At 40.6% G+C, this 19,635-nt stretch overlaps 2 protein-coding genes across 2 annotated transcripts; both read left to right on the plus strand.

Moving 5' to 3' along the window:
• The first annotated feature begins 2,240 nt into the window (after positions 1-2,240).
• LOC133720394 (protein WUSCHEL-like) lies at positions 2,241-3,035 on the plus strand. The gene has a single exon (XM_062146648.1). It carries the CDS (start codon positions 2,241-2,243, stop codon positions 3,033-3,035), a length of 795 nt encoding a protein of 264 aa, XP_062002632.1.
• Positions 3,036-17,334: 14,299 nt separating this feature from the next.
• Positions 17,335-19,294, plus strand: LOC133722055 (transcription factor MYB1-like). Its single transcript, XM_062148863.1, has 3 exons — positions 17,335-17,539; positions 17,677-17,806; positions 18,675-19,294. Exons 1-3 carry the CDS (start codon positions 17,410-17,412, stop codon positions 19,168-19,170), a joined length of 756 nt encoding a protein of 251 aa, XP_062004847.1. The 5' UTR covers positions 17,335-17,409; the 3' UTR covers positions 19,171-19,294.
• The last annotated feature ends 341 nt before the right edge of the window (positions 19,295-19,635 follow it).

Below are 19,635 nucleotides of genomic sequence, written 5' to 3' on the forward strand. Positions count from 1 at the left end.
CATTCTCTCCCTGCTGGACCTTTAACAGGCCCTTTGGTGTGTGCATCCCATCGGTGCGTAAGATGAATCGAGCTACAAACTTGTCAGCTAACTCCTTGAAATTCCCTACAGAACCGACCGGCAGTTCGTAGAACCAACTCAAAGCTTCCCCTGACAAGGTTTCCTGGAACATGTTACAACACACCTCATCCGTATATCCCTTGGCGTTTGTTTGCGAGCGGAAGGCCTGTAGATGCTGGTAGGGGTCTCCAACCCCCGTGTAGTCAATCTTCAGTGGCTTCGACATATCCGCTCGAATGGCTCCTCTGACCTGTTGGGTGAAAGGACCCGGGCAGTCCTCGTAGGTGGTCATGGCCCTCCAGGTGTCCCTGTTTTCCGTGGCCTGCACCCTTGCCTGCAGAGCATGCAAAGAGTTGCTCATTTGTACAAGTAATGCCGTGTTTGCGTCGGTTACCGGGGGGATATTCGATACTGGCTGTGGTAACGGTGGTGGTGGTAGATGTCTCAAGCTTTCCGGGAACAATTCTACCGGTACTTGGATTATCCGCTGGGCGGCGTTCGCGCCTGTTGCCGGTTGGGATGCTCTAGCCAGGGCCTGGGTGAGCGCCTCGTTGTGCTGGTGCCTCCGGTCCAGTGCTCGGGCCAGCGCTGTGTTTTCATCTTCCAGATCCTGGATCTTCTGTTGCGTAAGGCGGTTTGTTTCCCTATCGGTACTCTGTTGTTCCCGATCGATCCTGGATTGTTCCCTGAAGGCTGCTATCTCCGCCCGCATGGATTCCAATTCCGATACCGGAGACACTTGGTCCGGGACATGCGGGTCCAAGGATCCGAGACCATGAATTTCTTCAACACCTGGCGCTTCTGCTGATGAAGTACCCGGACAGAATATCAGTGCCCGGGCGACACTTCTACCCTCTCCTGCCGTTCCTTCCGGCTCAGTCATGATAGCGACCCCCTATCTGGCGCGCCAATGTTTCTAGTGGCTTTCTCCGGGTACCTCACACAGAATGCTATACCGTCTGGGGTACCGATCCAACTCCTAAATCCTGTATCAATAACACACGTTTAGAGGGATAAACCGTACCGGACGGTTTATACCTCTCCGATGCCTGAGTGAGAAGCTAATATAGATGTATAGTAAGTAAATAGTGGATAAAGGAGTTATTACCCGTAAAAGGTAGTTGTGCTAATGCCTTTATCCTCGAGCATGTGAAGGAAGTCTCCCCCATCCTCGATGTGGGACACTAGTTGTTCTTCTGATGCCATCAGTCCTCCTGTTGTGTAAATAGTTGGGCTGTGCTGGCCTTGCCCAGGGCCCTGGGTGCCCTGGGTGGCATCCCAGATGAGCCCCGCCATGGTGGGTCGTAAACCCGGCCCATGGCATAGTACATGGGAGTACCGATGGGGCCCAGCCGACAGTGCCAAACTTAGTTGAGACTTCCCTAGTGTGTACATCCTATTTTATATTTTAGCCACCTTTGGCTTTGTAATGAATGTACTGCTTTTGGCCGCAGAGCCATTTTATGAATACAATAATATTTTCTTATCCTGATATTCAAATATCCGTGAGGAGCCAATAATTGTGTCTCGCAAGGCCCCAAATATAGGCCCCCATAGTTGTATATTGAAAATAATATGAACTTTTAAAATATGCTCCGGGTTAAAAAGATCCTCGCGGCGAGGGTTTTGAGAAAATATTTATCTTTTGGATCCACTTGCTGGCCCCAACTCAAAACTCTTGGTTTTATCTTCTTAATGAGTCTTTAACTTCGCATTAACTAACTGTTGAAAACTCCACCGTGAGAAGATAATATTGAAAATGGAACAGTTACCTCCTCGAAAACTGTTCGGTTCCCCCACCCGCCAATAATCCCTTCTTTTCCGAGATTGAGGGCAATTTAATCAAGGTTTACTGACACTTAGTTTGACTCTTCGACTGTCCATCCAAGGGTGGAGATTTGCATGCCCTGTTCCTATAAATAGGTGCATTCTGGGGATGGGAACGTTCAGACAAAAAACCTTCCTCTGAGTTTCAGATCCTTCTCTCTCAGATATTTCTCTGATCTCGTTTCCTCTCTTCACTTCACAACTCTCACATGCCTATATCTCCCTCCACATTATAAACCCAAATCCCCAATCCCAAAACCATTTCATCAACTCCAATATTTCTAACAGCAATCTTTCTTAATTACTCATCCATCACCACTCTTCAATTCTCGCATTCTCTCAACCCATCACCAATGGAACCACAAACCCAACAACCAACCGAGGATGGAGGAAGCAACAAAGCAGCCGGGAGTAGTGCTAACAAGCTTTACAGGCGGAGCAGTACCAGGTGGACTCCCACTACAGATCAGATAAGAATCCTCAAGGAGCTTTACTACTACAAGGGAGTTAGGTCCCCAACTGCAGAGCAGATTCAGAGGATCTGTCAGCTGAAATGGTACGGAAAGATCGAGGGCAAGAACGTCTTTTATTGGTTCGGAAACCACAAGGTTCGGGAGAGGCAGAAGAAGAGGTTCACTTCGGATGTTCATGTGCCCATGCAAAGATCAGGGCTTGTTGGTAATGGTAATGGTACCAATTGGAAATCTGAGGATCAGTATATTAACATGAACAACAAGTACTCTAACATTTGTCAAAGGGTTTCTTCTGCAGTTGCTTCTGCTTCTTCAGCTGGTGTGATTGCTTTTAACGAGCAGATAGGGAGCTATGGTGGTTATGGATCTATGAACATGGAGAAGAGTTTTAGGGATTGTTCAATCTCAGCTGGAAGGGGAACTAGTTCTACTGGTGTTGGTGGATCCATTAGTCACAATTTTGGGTCATGGGTCGGCTGCAGTGTTGACCCATATTTCTCCTCATCCTACACTACTAGTACTAGTACTACTTTCTTTGAAATGAATGAAGAACAAACTTTTATGGAACAAAGAGGAGAAGATCACCAGGAGATTGAAACCCTTCCACTGTTCCCCATGCACGGTGAGGACATCTTTGGCAACATGAAGACTACTTCCGAGGGAGGTGGCGGCTAAGGCTACTACTCCGGTGGCTGGGGCGGCTACAACGGTGGCTCTCGCACTTCCCTTGAGCTCAGCCTCAACTCCTACGGCTCGACCCTATTTTCCCGCGAAGGTGTTTTCTCTGCGAGAGAAGAGACAAAGCTCAAAAAAATTTCCAGAGCCGCTGACTCGGCTTAGTATAGTGTAGTGTTGCCCCCTTAGTGTTGCTAGGCGTAACGAAGAAACGATTATGGACCTCAAAAACAGGCCTTCATGAATGGGCTTCGCGAGTGTAGGAACACTAGAATTTCCCCCCATGTCTTATGCAAAGAAACCATGTACGACTCCTCCGAGCCCCATGTCTTATGCGAAGAAACCGGCTAATAAATTAATCTCTAAAAATATCTCAGCCACAAATCAAGATATAGTAAGTTCTTGATACTTTTCGCGAGCTCATTTCGCTCGGAATTCACCTCTTGTCTGTACTCCATTTGCAGACTTCATGCAACTATTTTTTGTGGTGGATCTTTTGCGAAGCTTAGGAGGCGGATTTCGCTGTGCTTCAAAGTGCTTCGCTCAACTATTTCTGTGACGCCTGTGGGCCTTTGGGATGCTTCACAAACAAACAGGAGAGGCCTCCAAAATGATAGCTTCTCCAGAAATTCTTTGAGGAGAAATCTTCTCAAGGTAGATCCGAGTGAGGAGAAATCTTCTCAAGGTAGATCCGAGTGAGGAGAAATCTGTTTGAGCTTGGTGAAATTACTCCTCACGAAGACTTCGCTGGCTTTTTGGATCGACTTCGCCTCAGTGTTTCGACTCCTCAGTAATTTTTGGATCGCAATAATGGAATCATGGTGGGTTTAAATGATGAATTGAATAAGTAGCTGAATTCAATAAGACATTGTGAATCAAGGTTTAGACATGCGGCACAAGTATAGTCGCCTAGACACAAATTTTCTTTCAAATCCTTTGGGCAACCTTATTGAAATGGCCTGGTGGGGGAGGGCGAACAAGAGAGGCAGAATCCATTTTGGCATGAGCTACTCCCACATAGTGGTTTAGGTCCATTTGCACGGACTTCTGGATTCAAGAACCTGTCATGAACGTTGTCCCCTTTCTAGACACCATTTCACATAGGCTATACTTACTAAGATGAGAAAGGTCATAAGTGTGAAGACAGTTCAACAAGTGTTAATAAAAGCCGCCCTTAACCTTAAGGGACCTGAACTAGGCACCAATAAGGAGTTTAGGCCAATATTAACAAAAGAGACTTCACCTATTCCGTTATGATTCACAACCCCTTACCAACCTCAACTTCTTAATAGTGGTGTGATTTACATGGAGATTTTTCAATCCCCGACAACGGCGCCAGAAATAAATAAGTGTTTCCACCATTCGCCGCCTCAGGAAAGAAAAGAACAAGGAGAAACAAAAATTAAGTGATGGGATCGATATGGGTTGTTGCAAGTGGGTGACTGATATGTAAACTTTCCAAGGATACTAGACTAAACAATGGTGGAATGATGGTGGAGACAAAAATTAATGAAGAGAAATAGTGTGAGGGACAAGACTTGAAGAAAACTACAAACTGAAAAAGTGACAGAAAAGAAGCAAAGAAAGAGGCTAACAGTAGCATATTTGGCTAACCTCTACAAGATCACGGGGGAGGCCATCTATGCTTCACTCCAAGCTCTAATGTATCAAAATTTGTAGGGTAAAAATCCCTCCTGTGAGAGCTTGTAGGAAAAGAACAAAGATACTTCACGTTGAAGAATTTGGAGGAATTTGGCTCGTGAGAGGGGTAATCTTGCCCCCCAAGTATCCTTGTTGGTTGGCGAAGCATGATCTTCAATTGCAATTTTGGAGATGAAAATGAGTATAGATCGGCTTTGTTACCAACTACCATATCATAGAACATGGTGTCTTTAGAATAAACCACGAATTGGCTTTTGCATTTGACCACTTGTTGGTCTGAATTCTCCACATCAAGAGCTTCAAAGAACTTGAACTCCTTCATATGATTTTTTAAAACAATAATCAAATTATAATTATCATCATATTTATCATAGATTGGCTCCGCATCGAGATCAAATTTAGAATCACCAAAATTCGAAGAATCGATCTCTTCTTCGAAAATAGGCATATCAAATATTTGTTTGCCTCTATATTCTTTCCAGGCATCATATTGAGACGCCTCTATGGACTGTTTAGTATCATCGACAAATTTCTTTTGCAAGAAATTTGGAGCTGGATAATTGTAAAGGAAAATTTTAGAAACAGTACATGAAGTTAAGCCCACTATACATGTGTACACGAAGTTACAAATTATGAACTTTGGTACACCAAATATAAACCCCGACCCACTATATAGACACGACGTCATTGACGCCGTGAGAACCTCTGCCACCTGGCATAGTTTCAGGGGTAAATTGGTCTCTACACTATCTTACTCTAGCCACCCATCTCTCTATTTCTCTATTACTCTGGCCACCCATATCTCTCTCTCTCTCTTTCACCTGGTTGCACAATGGCTGGAGAGAAGTCCCAGCAGCGGGGCAAGGTCACCTGCAACCATGCATGGAGCTCTACAACAACCTCCTCTCCTACCACCACCACACCACCATTGTCATTCCCTCCACTCCATCCTCCGCCATCCCCTCCTTTTTTCCCTAAATCCACTTGCCCCACAGCGCCTCTTCCGGTCCTCCCTGACCCAAACCCGACTTGCTCCGCCACCAAGCCGTCCAAGAGCTCAACCGCCACCTCACCAACTGCCTAGCCACTGCTCCTCCGCCTCTCTGAACTGTAATCGACTTCAAGATCGTAATCCACCTCGCAGCTCATCATCCAAAATCCCAATTCCAATTCCAATTGAATCTTTCTTCTTCATCATCAAACCAGCCATTTACACACAGAAACCAGTCCAACCCAAGCACGATGGATTTCGAAGATGAACAATACCTGAAGCAAAGACTAGACGAATTGCAGAGAGACGTCTCCAAGAAGCAAAAGTTTGAGCCCGCCGTCGCCGCCATCATCTCTCTCCTCTGCGACTGCTACTCCTCTGCCTCCCCTCCTCTTGGTAAGTCCTGCTACACCCTCATCTGCCGCGTCACCACCGTCTTGAAGGCCCGCTACACCTCCCTCGGGTTCAGGGCCGCCGGGTTGGCCTTCTTCCGCCTCGCCTAACCCTAATTTTAGAGCTGCGAGAAAGAGAGAGTCACAGGGAGTTTTCTGGGTTTGGGTATGTGGAGAGAGAGAGAGAGAGAGAGAGAGAGAGAGAGAGAGAGGAGATACGTTTTTTTTTTTTTTTTGGTGTTAAAAATAAGAGTTAGAGTGAGAAAGTACTAAATTACCCTTTAACAAATGAATAATGACATAGGATTTAACAACGTCACTAACGTCGTGTCTATATAGTGGGTCGGGGTTTATATTTGATGTACCAAAGTTCATAATTTATAACTTCGTGTACACAAATGCATAGTGGGCTTAACTTCACGTATTGTTCCTAAAATTTTCCCTAATTGTAAACAAGAGTTAACTTGTATTGATGATACTCAAATTTACAGTCGCGAAGGACAACTTGGCCACTAGAATAATTGTTCTGGCCATTCATGCAACGTGGGTTGTAGACGTGCCCTCCACATATATCAAAGCCACCGCTTGGCCTTGAAGAATATATGAAGAACTTCAAGTTGAATTGATTAATAAAACCACAGATTGGCTTCTGTAGACCACAACTTAATTGATAATTAAGTTGACCATGGCTTAATTGATTAACTCCACCATGACGTCCAGCATGGCCAAGGCTAAATTGATGATAGTAAAGTGGGCCCTGCCCTTGACCCTTTGCATGATCATGATGACGTCCAGCCACCATATTCCATCTTGATTGATAATTGAGTAGGTCATGTTGACCATGCTCTTGACCCTTTGTATGGTCATGATGACGTCCAGTAGCAGAGTCACAATTGAATTGATCATGAACTTGCTTCTTTTGATCAAAGGGATGATCATGGGCCATATCTTGCCCCCCATGCATCTGACCAGTAGCCACGTATTTGGCTTGATCAATGGAGAAATCAGCTATTTGTTCAGAGACAATTTTCTTGTCAGAAGAACAATCTTGTTGATCCTCTTTTCCATATGCAGCCTCTGTGTAAGGCTGTGATTTACCAGTGGGCAAGCTGATTTCTTCTTCTGCAACAGACTGATCTAGACGAAGGTTTTCGCCTTTAGATTGATTGCCTCTTATAGGCAATTCAATCTCGGAAACAGCCTTTTTACACTTAAACCTGCTGAAGATCAAGAAACTCGCTGCGGTTATTTTGTGAACAGTGACCTATTTGTCCTCGCCAATGACGATCACAAAGAGTTGAACATATAGCCCCTTGCTCTGCTGAGCGTTCCATCGAATTTGGCGGTCAATACTTGCAAGCTCCCTTTTTATCTCTTTTCCATATCTTTCGCTATTGCCCCCCAGTATTATGACCTTTTCTTCGAAACTTGCATAATCTAGGATGGGAAGCGGAGTGAGCTTGTCAGCCTCAATGGTGCTATTGACCATCTTTTCACTTTAGGAATTTTCTTTGGTAAAGATTTTCCCCTGGCATCCCAATGATGGTGAACACAAAAAGACTCTGGTGTAGTCCCACTGGGCGTGCCAAAATGTTTGGCTCCAGTTTTTCTTGAGCTGGTCAACAGTCTCTTTTCTTGCGTGGGCGTACCAGCATCGTTCAGGTGCGGTCGTCGGGGGTGTCCCTTGACCTGACTTCTTTCGAGCAATTGTGGACGAGGAGAGCACCAAACTCGTTGCGGGATTCTTTGTGCCTCGTGGTGAGGATTTTGCTAAGCTTCTTCGGAATCGCACAATCGATACTCGACGTCGTAGATCGAGCAGAGAGAAGATCACTGGGAAGTGGGGAGAACTTGCTAAAGCGTGACTTTAGCTTTGCTGGTTTGCAAGGGCGTTACCCTTGCTTGGCTGGTTCCGTAACCGTTGTGGTCGCGGTACTACAGTCGGCTCCCAAGGAGACTAGGACCGAAGTACGTTGACAGAGGGTTTGGTGGCACTGACAGTCGGCTCTTGAGGATTCTGGGACAGGAGTGTGATCACCATTAAGAGAAAGAAAGGGGTTCTCCGGAGAGACTTGAGTAGTCGTAGAGATTAGTTGATGAATTGTGTGTGTTTTGTTACTTCATCGTAGCCTTTATATATAGGCTACCTAGGCTATAGTGGTTGGCCTTAAACAAATCATGATGGGTTTTCCATTTAAGCACTAATGGAATCATGATAGGTTTTCTAATTAAGCACTAATGGAATCATGATAGGTTTTCCAATTAAGCACTTAATGGAATCATGATAGGTTTTCCAATTAAGCACTTATGGAATCATGATAGGTTTTCCAATTGGCCACCATGAAATGTAGTTGAATGCTTCCCCACGTGCATGCCATATTCCTTAATTGAATGGAGTATGAATATTCGCATGGGCGTGCCTTTTCTTATAGTTTGCATAATCTTCCATAATTCTGCAGGTAGGCTTCTAAATAATATATTTCGAACTTGTCAACAATATATAGCTTGAGCCACTGACATTGGCTTAATTTCTCCAAGACAAGCCGGTCAAAATGCTCATTTTGGGTTCAAACAAACACCTCCAAACATAAAACCTATTGTCTAATAGGTTGTAATTACATTAGCTTTTGCATAAGCATAATTAGCTATAATGAGCCACGTTCACACTGCCAAGGGTGTTACCTACATAAGCACCGCCAGACGAGCTATCGCCTGAGCTCCGGTTCAGCCCAAGATTGCCTTGTTGAAGTATCAGAAGCTATGAACTGATGCACATCAGTCCCACATCGAAAGCAAGGAAGAGATCAGTCTCTCCCTCACCTATAAAAGGTTCACGTACTCCTCTCTCCTCTTTAACTACGCATTTATTACTTACCCAACGTCACTCTATCAACATAAATACATTGACTAACTCAGGCATCGGAGTAGAGAAGACCGCCAATCGCGGTCTCCCTCTGACACCCTTTGTATTTCACTTGACAGGTGATGCTAGCGCTGCAATCCTCTCCGTAGCGGTTCGAACCAGGACCAACATTAACAAGATTTGGCTACCGCTAAATCTTAGACATTAACATAGGTCTTCATTAGAAAGCGTAATAAGAAAAAGAGATGGTAGTCTCACCTTATGGCGCAAGGCTTCTCACAAAATGCCCTAGAATAGACTACAAGGAGACTTATTTTCCCGTAATTGATGTCATTGCACTCCACTACCATGTCAGTTTGGTAGTTTCCGAATAACTGAACTTGTAGCATACGAATGTGGTCACTACGTATCTCTAGAGGGATCTAGATATGGAATATACATGAAAAGTTCACGGTGAACTTCAGTTACCCAAGTCAAGTGGCTCTAGACCACGGGGCGCATTTGCAAAGAGGTTGAACCGCTCACTAAAGTGACTGCTTGATTGGGAAGGGATATGCCCGAGCTTTTCTATGACAAGTTTTAGATTCTATCGCGGTTCATGTTGGTGACATGATCTTCATTGGAAGCCCTTAAAAAGTTAAGGGAAACCGCTGAACACTTGAAATCCAAGTTTGAGATGAAGGATCTTGGTAGAACACGAATATGCATGTCTCGTTTGGAACTTGACCACCGTGTTGATGGATGCTTAGGCATTTTGACAAGGTCAAGCCTTCAAGCACGACTATGATCGTTCGTAGTCTTGATCCTAAAAATGATATTCTTCATCCGAAGGATGATGACGAAGATGTATGAGAGGCAAAGGTGCCCTACTTAAGTACAATAGGAGCATTATTGTACTTAGCTCAATGCACAAGACCAGACATCTCATTTGCAGTAAACTTGTTAGGTAGACATAGCTCTGCGCCAAAGCGATGCCACTAGATTGGTGTAAAAGATATCTTTCGATGCTAAAGATGTACGATTGATATGGGCATGCTCTATCCCTATAGAGAGATAATGGATTCAGACCCATCATACACCAGGAACGCCGCCAACACTGGCATGTGTCCTCTATCCCCATCCCAAAACGACATTAACGTTTTTGAAGGTTTTGCTGATTCTGGGCACCTCTTTGACCCACACAATGGTGGTTCCCAAATTGGTTAAGTGTTCACCATGGGTAAGACCGCGATATCTTGAAGGTCTACAGAACAAACCTAGGTCGCTATATCTTCTAACCATGCACACGTTATTGCTCTTCACGAAGTGGTTCGTGAATGTATATGAATTGGATCCATAATTACTTATGTTAGAAGCAATTGTGGTTTGAAGTCTACCACAGATGAACCTACGAGTATTTATGAGGATAATGCTGATTGCTTTGAACAAATGAAGCAATGCTACATCAAAGGCGATAACACCAAGCATAATTAGCAACAACAGAGTCTCCTCAAGATCAAAGTGAACTAGGTTCGATTTGAGGACAATGTGGCAGACTTGCTCACTAAGTCATTGCCTAAATTCTACTTTCGAGAAACATGTTGGTAGCATCATTTGAAGAAGTTATCCGAACTCCCATGATTGTAGTCATCAGGGGGAGATGCATACATCAAAGTGAGATGTCTACATGTATGGTCTCGAAACATGAAAGGTGTGTTGTACTCTTTTTTTTCCTTTGACCGAGGTTATTTTCGTCCCACTAGGTTTTTGTTTCTCGATAAGGTTTTTGACGAGCTAACGAGAGGAGCATTGCGTTTGGGCGACACAAGGGGGAGTGTTTAAGGACATCTGATTTATGTGTCTTGCCCAAACTCTAGTGACTTGTCCAAGTTGTAATAGGGTTAGTCTTACAGATATCATCGGAGATATCCTATTCATTGTATGATTCAGTTTTCTTGTAAGTCTTATATTCTCTGCTTATAATCCTATATATAAAGATGACCCTATTATCAATGAAAGCACAACTCAACTCTCTCCCAATTTCAATTTTTCTAAACCAAATCTATAGTTTTTTTTTTTTTTGGGTAGAACTAAATCTATAGTTTACTCTATGAGATTCCTCAACAATTTAGCTCATTATAGAGCTAAAGTCATTTTACCACCCTTAACTTTAAACCTAAAATCATTTGTGCCCCTAAACTTCTAATATGAACGCTTGTGCCCTTGTACTCTCCAATGTGATTGATTATAGCCAATCCTTAACTAATCGATCAATTTCTTTGTCACGCCCCAAATTTTAAATAAAGAAAATTCAAATCCGAAACGCGAGAACAAACACAAGAAAACACACAGAAAATTTTTCATTTAAACTAAGCAACAAACAAACTGAGCTCACAATGTTAATACCGACTCGTTCTTTAGAGTCACATATTACATTACAGATAGTGTACAAATCAAACTGGATGACAATTCAATAAGTAAACACACCCACCACAACTCACTACCCAGCGGAAGACTTAAAACTAAGAGCACCCTTCCACGTCCACACCATCGAACGTACACCTCAGCTTTGATAATGATCACTCGATATTCAAACCTGCACAATAAACCCTACACCATAGAATAGTGCACCGGGATTGAACAAAACAAACCCGGTAAGCCTTTCAGCCCGTATGAGTAAACTCAATTAAAGTGACTCACGTCACGCATGCTTATAATTTCTCAATTCGTGAGATGAATTAAAGCAACAATATTTAATTCCACAAAACACAACCAAACATCACGTTCATATCATATCATATCATGCTCACGTAAGTTAACTCATATCAAAATCAACATGCTCTAACTCTCGACTCATTTTATCTTATTTCCCACAATCTCCAATTATAGAAATAACTCCCAATATTTTTAAACATTTTACGTCCCCACGATCTATCAGATCACCATTCCTTTGCCTCAACGGCACAACCAGGGAATCATACTCATTTCCCTCAACATAACGCGGTTGCCAAAATCATGTCATCCCAATTCATTTTCCAATCACTACAGATCACAACCCACAACTGTACCCACAATAAGAATTAACCAAAATCAGTAATCCCTGCATAGAAACTTAGTTCAGGAGATCACATGAAAACAAACAAAAGAATTCATAGTAATCCCTGCATATAAATTTAGTTCAGGGAATTACATTAAAACAACCAATAAAATCATAGTAATCCCTGCATAAAATTTAGTTTACGGAATTACATTAAAACAATCAATTCAGAAACAGTAATCCCTGCATAGAATTTAGTTCAGGAGATTACCAAGAAAACAAACAATACAATAATAGAAATAAATAGAAACACTTACTAAAAACATCAATTAATAACGCCAACCACCACACAGCTCATCACACAAATCACCGCACAGGTCAACAACTCACACTACAGTCGATGATCACCCATCAACACCAAAGTGACAAAATCACATTATTTTCAACTCCTCATTTTAATATGAAATTCACGTCCCTCCTTGGACAATTAAAAGAAGAATACACCCAAAATTCTCTTTTAAAAACACGTACTCATGAGTTGCAAGTAACTTGCTTGTTACCCATCATGACATACAATGGTGGACAGACTAGAGCTCTAACTGAGTCGTAACCATACCCCGGCCAAGGGCATGATTCCGATAACCACCCTCGGTCACTACTGTCACCCTCGATCCGTAGACCAAAACATTTAAAAAGTCACACAAGACTCAAAATGTTACACCACCTCAACACTTACCACAACAATATAATTGTTTCCATTCAAAAAGAACCAAAACTCATTCATTTCCTTAGAAAATTAAATCACAACAATAGCCACATTGAATTCATAAAACATGTTAATTCCACCTCATTACACAACTGCACCAATATATATATATATTCCACGTCAATATATATATATACGTAGTCACCCGCTCAGGAATGCTACTAATACCAACTATAGTTCACAAATACAAAACCCATGAAAAATCATTTTTATAATAAAACTTCATTTTACTTACCTATGAACCGTTGACGATCAAGTTCATATAATTTTAAAACAAATATTTATTTCCGAAAACGATTTCACAATTAATGATTAAACCGAATAATAATGTAACTCGGTTCGTAAATGAACCACGTGAGATTTACTCACCTCCATATCCTGCTGCGTCTTCACACAAAACCAAGATAAGCACCAAATCGTCCAAACTCCACTCACACAATTTCGTCAATCACCTAATCACATCAAGGTCACACTCAATACAACACAAAGCACACAATTCACAAAACACAATTATATGACGATCCAACAGTCGGATCCTCATCCGAGACCATCCAACGTCTTCGAAACACTTCTACGATCACTATATCAAAACTACAAGTCGATCGGACAGCCGAATCCTCACGGATAGAAAACCGATCGAACCGAAAACCCTAAAACTTGGAAAATTCATAACGTGCTCATATGATTTCCAAAAATTACAAAATATATATCAAAATGCTCGTATCGACGAGTAGATCGCACTGAGGAGCAGAAACTGCCCCAGATGTGGCCGGAAGCCGCCGGAAACCACCACCACAGTGGCGGTACCGCCACCAAACCAAAGTCAAAATTTGAAAAAACTTCCAACATCAAAGTTCTTCATCTCAACTCCAATTGAAACTTTCATAACTACACCATAATCAGATTATGAGCCAAAAAGTAGAATTTTACCTTGCAAGCCGAAGGATTCGAAAAACCCTAGTTTCAAAAACTCCAAAATTCGATCACCACAGATCAAATCGCTGCAAGCCTTCTTGGGTGTAGCTTCTACTTCCTATGGGCTAGAAAAGCCCTCAAAGAACTTGAGCTATAGTGGCCGGAGCTGGGAGAACCAAGGCCGGCGATTTGAGGCGATTTGCAGCTCCACCGTGCAACTTCTCGGCCTTGTAGCATCGTCTACGGTGCTTCCCACGACGAATCACCACCACAGACGTGTAGAGGGGACTGAGGAGAGCAAGATTCCCTTTGGAATCGAAGCAAAAGGTGGCCGGAGGAGGAAGAAATCGGTCGGCGAAGGTGAGGGGGCGAACCAAGGTCGGGACTGAAGAGAGAGAAAAAGTTTCCCATTTCGGAAACTTCTGTTTTTTCTGATTTTTTTTCCCATTTAACCAAAATGAAAACTTTTTCCGAATGCGATAACTTCTTCTTACGAATTCCGATTTCCGCGTTCCGCATGTCCACGAACTCGTATCGACGCGCTCTACGATTTCGGTGAAGGAAGATTTCGGAGAATCCCAACGTATAAAAAAACTTCGTAACCCCCTAAAACGTGCACTTCGAATAATTATTCGTCCGAAAATAATTCCACTCCACCCTCGAACCACGAAATCGTACAAATGAATACCTTATTAATCCCAGGAAACATTTAGGAATTAATAACAAATTTCCGAGGTCTTACATTCTTCATATAGTGTTGCCCGCTCAAACTAGATTTTGGCCTTCAATCATGCAAGAAACACACCATTTACATGTCCAAAGCTAAAAACTGACCCTAAGTGGACTCTAATCATCATCAATTTATAAAGAAATTGATGAATTAGTTTACTAATGGCTTTGGTTGATCATATTGGAGAGTATAAGGGCATATGTGATCAAATTAGAAGTTTGAGGACACAAATGATTTTAGGTGTAAAGTTCAGGGTGGTAAAATGATTTTAGCTCATTATAATATTACTCATTTGAGTTACTATACTTCCATATAAAAAGTAGTTAGGCTAAAAAAATTTAGGTTAACAATCCCTCCGTAACAAAATCTCAGAAAACGATCTTTTCAAAAACAAAAAAAAAAATCTTAGAAAACAATTGGAATAAAAATAAATAGTGCACTAAAAAAATATGAGATTGTGTGCAAAGCGAAAAAGGGTGAAGAAAAAGCAGGCACAAAACCAACGGGTGCTGGGATATGCTTCACCACCCCCCATTTAGAAAAATATATATCTTATCCATATATAATTCTACAGAAGCAACTAAATGCACATAATTATACAAAGACGGAATCAGGATTAGAAAAAAACGAAAGAAGCAAACATATGAGTAAACGTATAAGGTGTGTCTCTCTAATTGTCATAATGTATATTTTAAAAGACTCTAATCCAATTACACGCAAAATCAAAAGAAGCTAATCCCCAGCTGCTAACGAATCCAAGTGAAATTTCCGCCAGTTTTGATGCTGCCGGACATCAACACCATGGGTATGGTGTAGATGTAGAAGACGAAGGAATTGTTCTGTGATAAGAAGCTTGCGTCAAACACTCGATGTCAGTAAATTCATACGGAGTCGTTGAAATCAAAGTCGGGGACATATAAAGCTTATTTCAACTTAGCAAAACTTGACAATATAAGGTAAAATTAGCCCCCCTCAACTTATATTTCTGGTTCTGTCCCTGTGAAAAAAACATGTATATCATAATCTGCATCCAACAAGTCTATGGATTTAGACGCACTACCATAACAAAACATTCCTTCAGTTTGGAAACCATGCATATATAATTGATTCAATTGATGAGTAATCATTGGTTCGGTTGGTACATAGTAATCTATAACTTTTTGTTTCTAAATAAAAAATAGACTCTCAGCAAGAATAAATCAATTAATTCAACTGGGGATTTTGCAAGTTTGTTCCAAGCACCATGTGATAGTATGTTTTTAACTATTATGTTGGTGGAGTAGTTCTAACATCTAACTTCTAAGTGGATAAAATGGAAAGGAAATTTCTACTAGTTAACTGTATTCAAGTTTAACCTGGAAAAGTCATGATGCGATCATTAATGGGCGTTCGTTATACTAGTAGAGAGCTGGTAGAGAGTTATATATACGTCATACTGCGGGTCATCACAATTGGAAGCAGTCATTGAAAATTAGATAGTGCTGCATGTTAAGAGCTAGCTGTTCTGAACTTCTGATTTAACTAGTGGGATTGATTGAGTCAGACTTGAGAAAATCATAAACGAAACACATTGAATGTGGATCATTAAAAATATAATGCAGCATCAGGGGTCACAGTAAAGTTGGTGATCGGCATAGTAATAGTACAGGCTCGTCAGATTGATGATTGATAGCGATCATTACTCATTCAAGCTATTAAATAAATTACGAGTATCCTAAATTATTACAACTCATGATATCTGAACTTCAATGACAAAAAAAAAATTGGGACACGAACGTATAAAACTCCGATTTATTTTTGGTTTACAACTAATTATGTTGCAGGTACAGTAAAAACAAATCATGACATTAGAAGAAAAACTTGCGAGTGCTGCGACCTATCCTTCCTCAACACACTACTTCATCTTCCCTTCAATTTCGGATTTACTCAGAGTAAAAATAGAAATTTGTCTTTTAGACCTGCCGTTCCTCAATGCACTTCCTCATTCTTTTTTTCTTCCGTCTACTCCTCTTCCAGTTAGAGTTTTTTGAGAGAGTCGCTCAAAGTTTATTGTGGCTATGTAATTGAGAATTTTGCTAGAAGAAAAAAAATGGTTATACACGCTAAGAGATAAGCAGGTTATCACAATTGAATATTCTAGACCATTAAATATATTTCACATTTTAATTATTATATCCGACGGTCTAAAATATTGAAAAAATTAAAGTACACACACACATATATGATATATGTCATATGTTAACATATACTAGAATTTTTCACTGTGGTAGCTATGTATCACTGTGGTACCACCACAACTTTTTTATTGTGTTTAGAAGACAGCGAAAATGTATCTAATGACCATTCTAGTTTGTGATGAATGAAAAATCATTATGATTTGATTAAAAAAAAAAAAAACACAAGAATTTCCCCACTCTTCATTTCAACTTCCAATACCTGACTACCTGCTGCATTGTATGCATGTTGGTTGTTTCTATTAAGTATAACTTGGAAGCATATGAAAAATTAATGTGACAATTAAGTAGGATTAAAAAAAAGGTGTTACAGATGTGTGTAGTAAGTAGGAACACGTACATTGCTGCAGTCCACACTCCTAGCCAGAATTATTATGCTTTGAAAAATAAATATTCATCACGTTTGTGATCAATTAATTTCTTGCATATATGCGCAGGAAAATAGTTTGACTTTAGAACCAGAGAGCTATCAGGTTATTGTAGAATATACGAGTGAAGCTTTAAAATTATGTAGAAATGGTTAGACTGGTAGCTCATTCACTGTTACAATCAGTCTTTTGAATTAGCTAGCTAGTAGTTATTTGGCGCCCCCTGTGTGGATACGAGATAAGCACGTCGCTGGTTTCAGAAGCTTTTGATCCATGTGTCCATACTTCATAACCTACCCTGACCTTTAACACACACACACACACACACACGAGGTTATATATACATATATACATGAAGTAGCTAGCTAGCTTATATAAACGGCACAACAGAGAAAAGCTGCATATATAGTTAGCTAAGTGACTCCATAATCATAATAATGGATCGGGCTTGTAACAACAACTTGGGTGTGAGAAAAGGTGCTTGGACTAGAGAGGAAGATGATCTTCTCAGGCATTGCATGAAGACTCATGGAGAAGAAAAGTGGCACCAGGTTCCTTCCAAAGCAGGTACATACCAACTATATAAAATGCATGCATGTAAATATTTGTAGATATATGACTACATTATTGATAAAGCTAGAGCTTCAATCATAATAGTACTGATTTAGAGATGAGTTAATGTATCTTATGCATGTATGCTGCAGGTTTGAACAGATGCAGGAAGAGCTGCAGACTAAGGTGGCTCAACTATCTGAAGCCAAACATCAAAAGAGGTGGCTTTACGGAGGATGAAACTGATCTAATATTTAGGCTTCACAAGCTTTTGGGAAACAGGTAGGAAAGCTATATATTATAGACTTATTGCTCTTTAATTTCCGTTCAATATATCACACTCTTTACCAGTACTGCTGGTTTGAATAAAATCTTAACCGTACCTGCACAAACAACAAAGGCAAAATATATAATTAAGACATTTCAATTATGTACAACGAAAGAACAAGTCTAGTACTTGGTCTATTTCTCATAACTTTGGATGAGGGAAAAAGTTCAAAACTCTCTTTCCCGAAGATCTGAGAGAGGAATACAGTACAGAAGCACTTGGAAGGCCAATGATTTTTTATTCAAGTCCCTTTCATGGTTTTCTAATGGGAGACCGTAACATCAACATCTGCTTGGCAACATTTATAGCACATGCATTCCAATGCGTTGCTCTATTTGTTTGAAGTATAAAATCTAGTCCTTATTTGAGGACTCTAAGTCCTTTCCTTGGGGTTAATTAGATCGAGAGTCGATCATCAGAGTTAATCTGGTATTTAGGCTATGAATTTTGATACCGTATATACCAGAGTCTCTAAGATGGTGCTTTTCTTGCGAAGCTTGATTGTCTGGAAAATGTGAGTTTACTTGGGAACATCTCTCTTTGGTGCGCCCTAAGGGAGGGTTTCAATTCATTGCGTTTATTTGGTTATGTATATGAATTTATCGCCTCTTGTCTACTCGGTCCATTAAAATGTATTCATTTTACCTCGTTTTGTTTATTAATAATAAAATAATGTACTTGTTTTTCTCCTATTTAATAATAATAAAATAATGTACTTGTTTTTGCAGTGTACCCTTGCAAACTCCGGTTAAATTTAAATACATGTGAGGTTGTAATAATCTCATAAGTACATTCTTATTATTTATGTTGCATGTTTGCTAGGTGGTCATTAATTGCTGGAAGACTTCCCGGACGAACTGGAAACGATGTGAAAAATTACTGGAACTCCCGACTACGGCTAGATTCTCGAATTAAAAATCATAAATCTCCAGAATCTATAAAGACCACAATAATAAGGCCTCGACCACGAACCTTCTCCAAAAGTTTGTATCCTTTGAACAAGAGAGCTACAATTTTAAAACCTTTTCAATTTGAAGAGAATTTTGGCCGCTCAACACAAGCATCACCAACTTCAGAGAATGAAATTGACTCACCGAAAATCATTTTAGATGACATGGATAGTAGTACTGTTGAAAGAAGCACAAGTGATTCTTGTCGTCTGGGGTTCGAGGAAGACCTCTTCACAAATTTTTGGGTTGAAGATATGGCAGAATCATCAAGAACATGTTTCTCACTTACTGAAGGAGAAGTAAGTAACGTAGACTTCTGTTTCAATATGGAACTCTGGAATCATCCAAAAGAAGAAGAGAAAACATGAACAATAAGACGTAAGTTGCACCTTTCTCAAATTATTACTTGTTAGCTGGTGAGCTATGACCTGTTGGTAAGTTAAAATTCCAATATTGTAAAGGTCATGAGTTCTTCTCGCTGACATATGTAAGGGAGGGTTGAGCTAAGAGGGTTTATTTTATTTTATTTAATAATAATAATAATAATAATAATAAAATAAAAAAACTTCTTAGCTGCTTCTTTCTACTCTTTAATCAGGATGTACACCTAATGGCTAGGAATGCATGTGTTTATTTTTTTTATTTGCATCTCATGTTTGGGTTTCATGTTGGTTTTAATTGTAATGTAATTTATCTCATATACATTGTGAATTACTTAGTGAATTGCAAGTTCTCTAAAAAAAATATATAAATTAAAAAAGAAAAAAGAAGAAGTGATCATTCCAAAATTGTTGGTCATTAATGAAATCACTTGTCCCAGATTCATGTGTCCC

This window comes from Rosa rugosa, chromosome 7 (assembly GCF_958449725.1).
Source record: "Rosa rugosa chromosome 7, drRosRugo1.1, whole genome shotgun sequence".
Taxonomy (NCBI): domain Eukaryota; kingdom Viridiplantae; phylum Streptophyta; class Magnoliopsida; order Rosales; family Rosaceae; genus Rosa; species Rosa rugosa.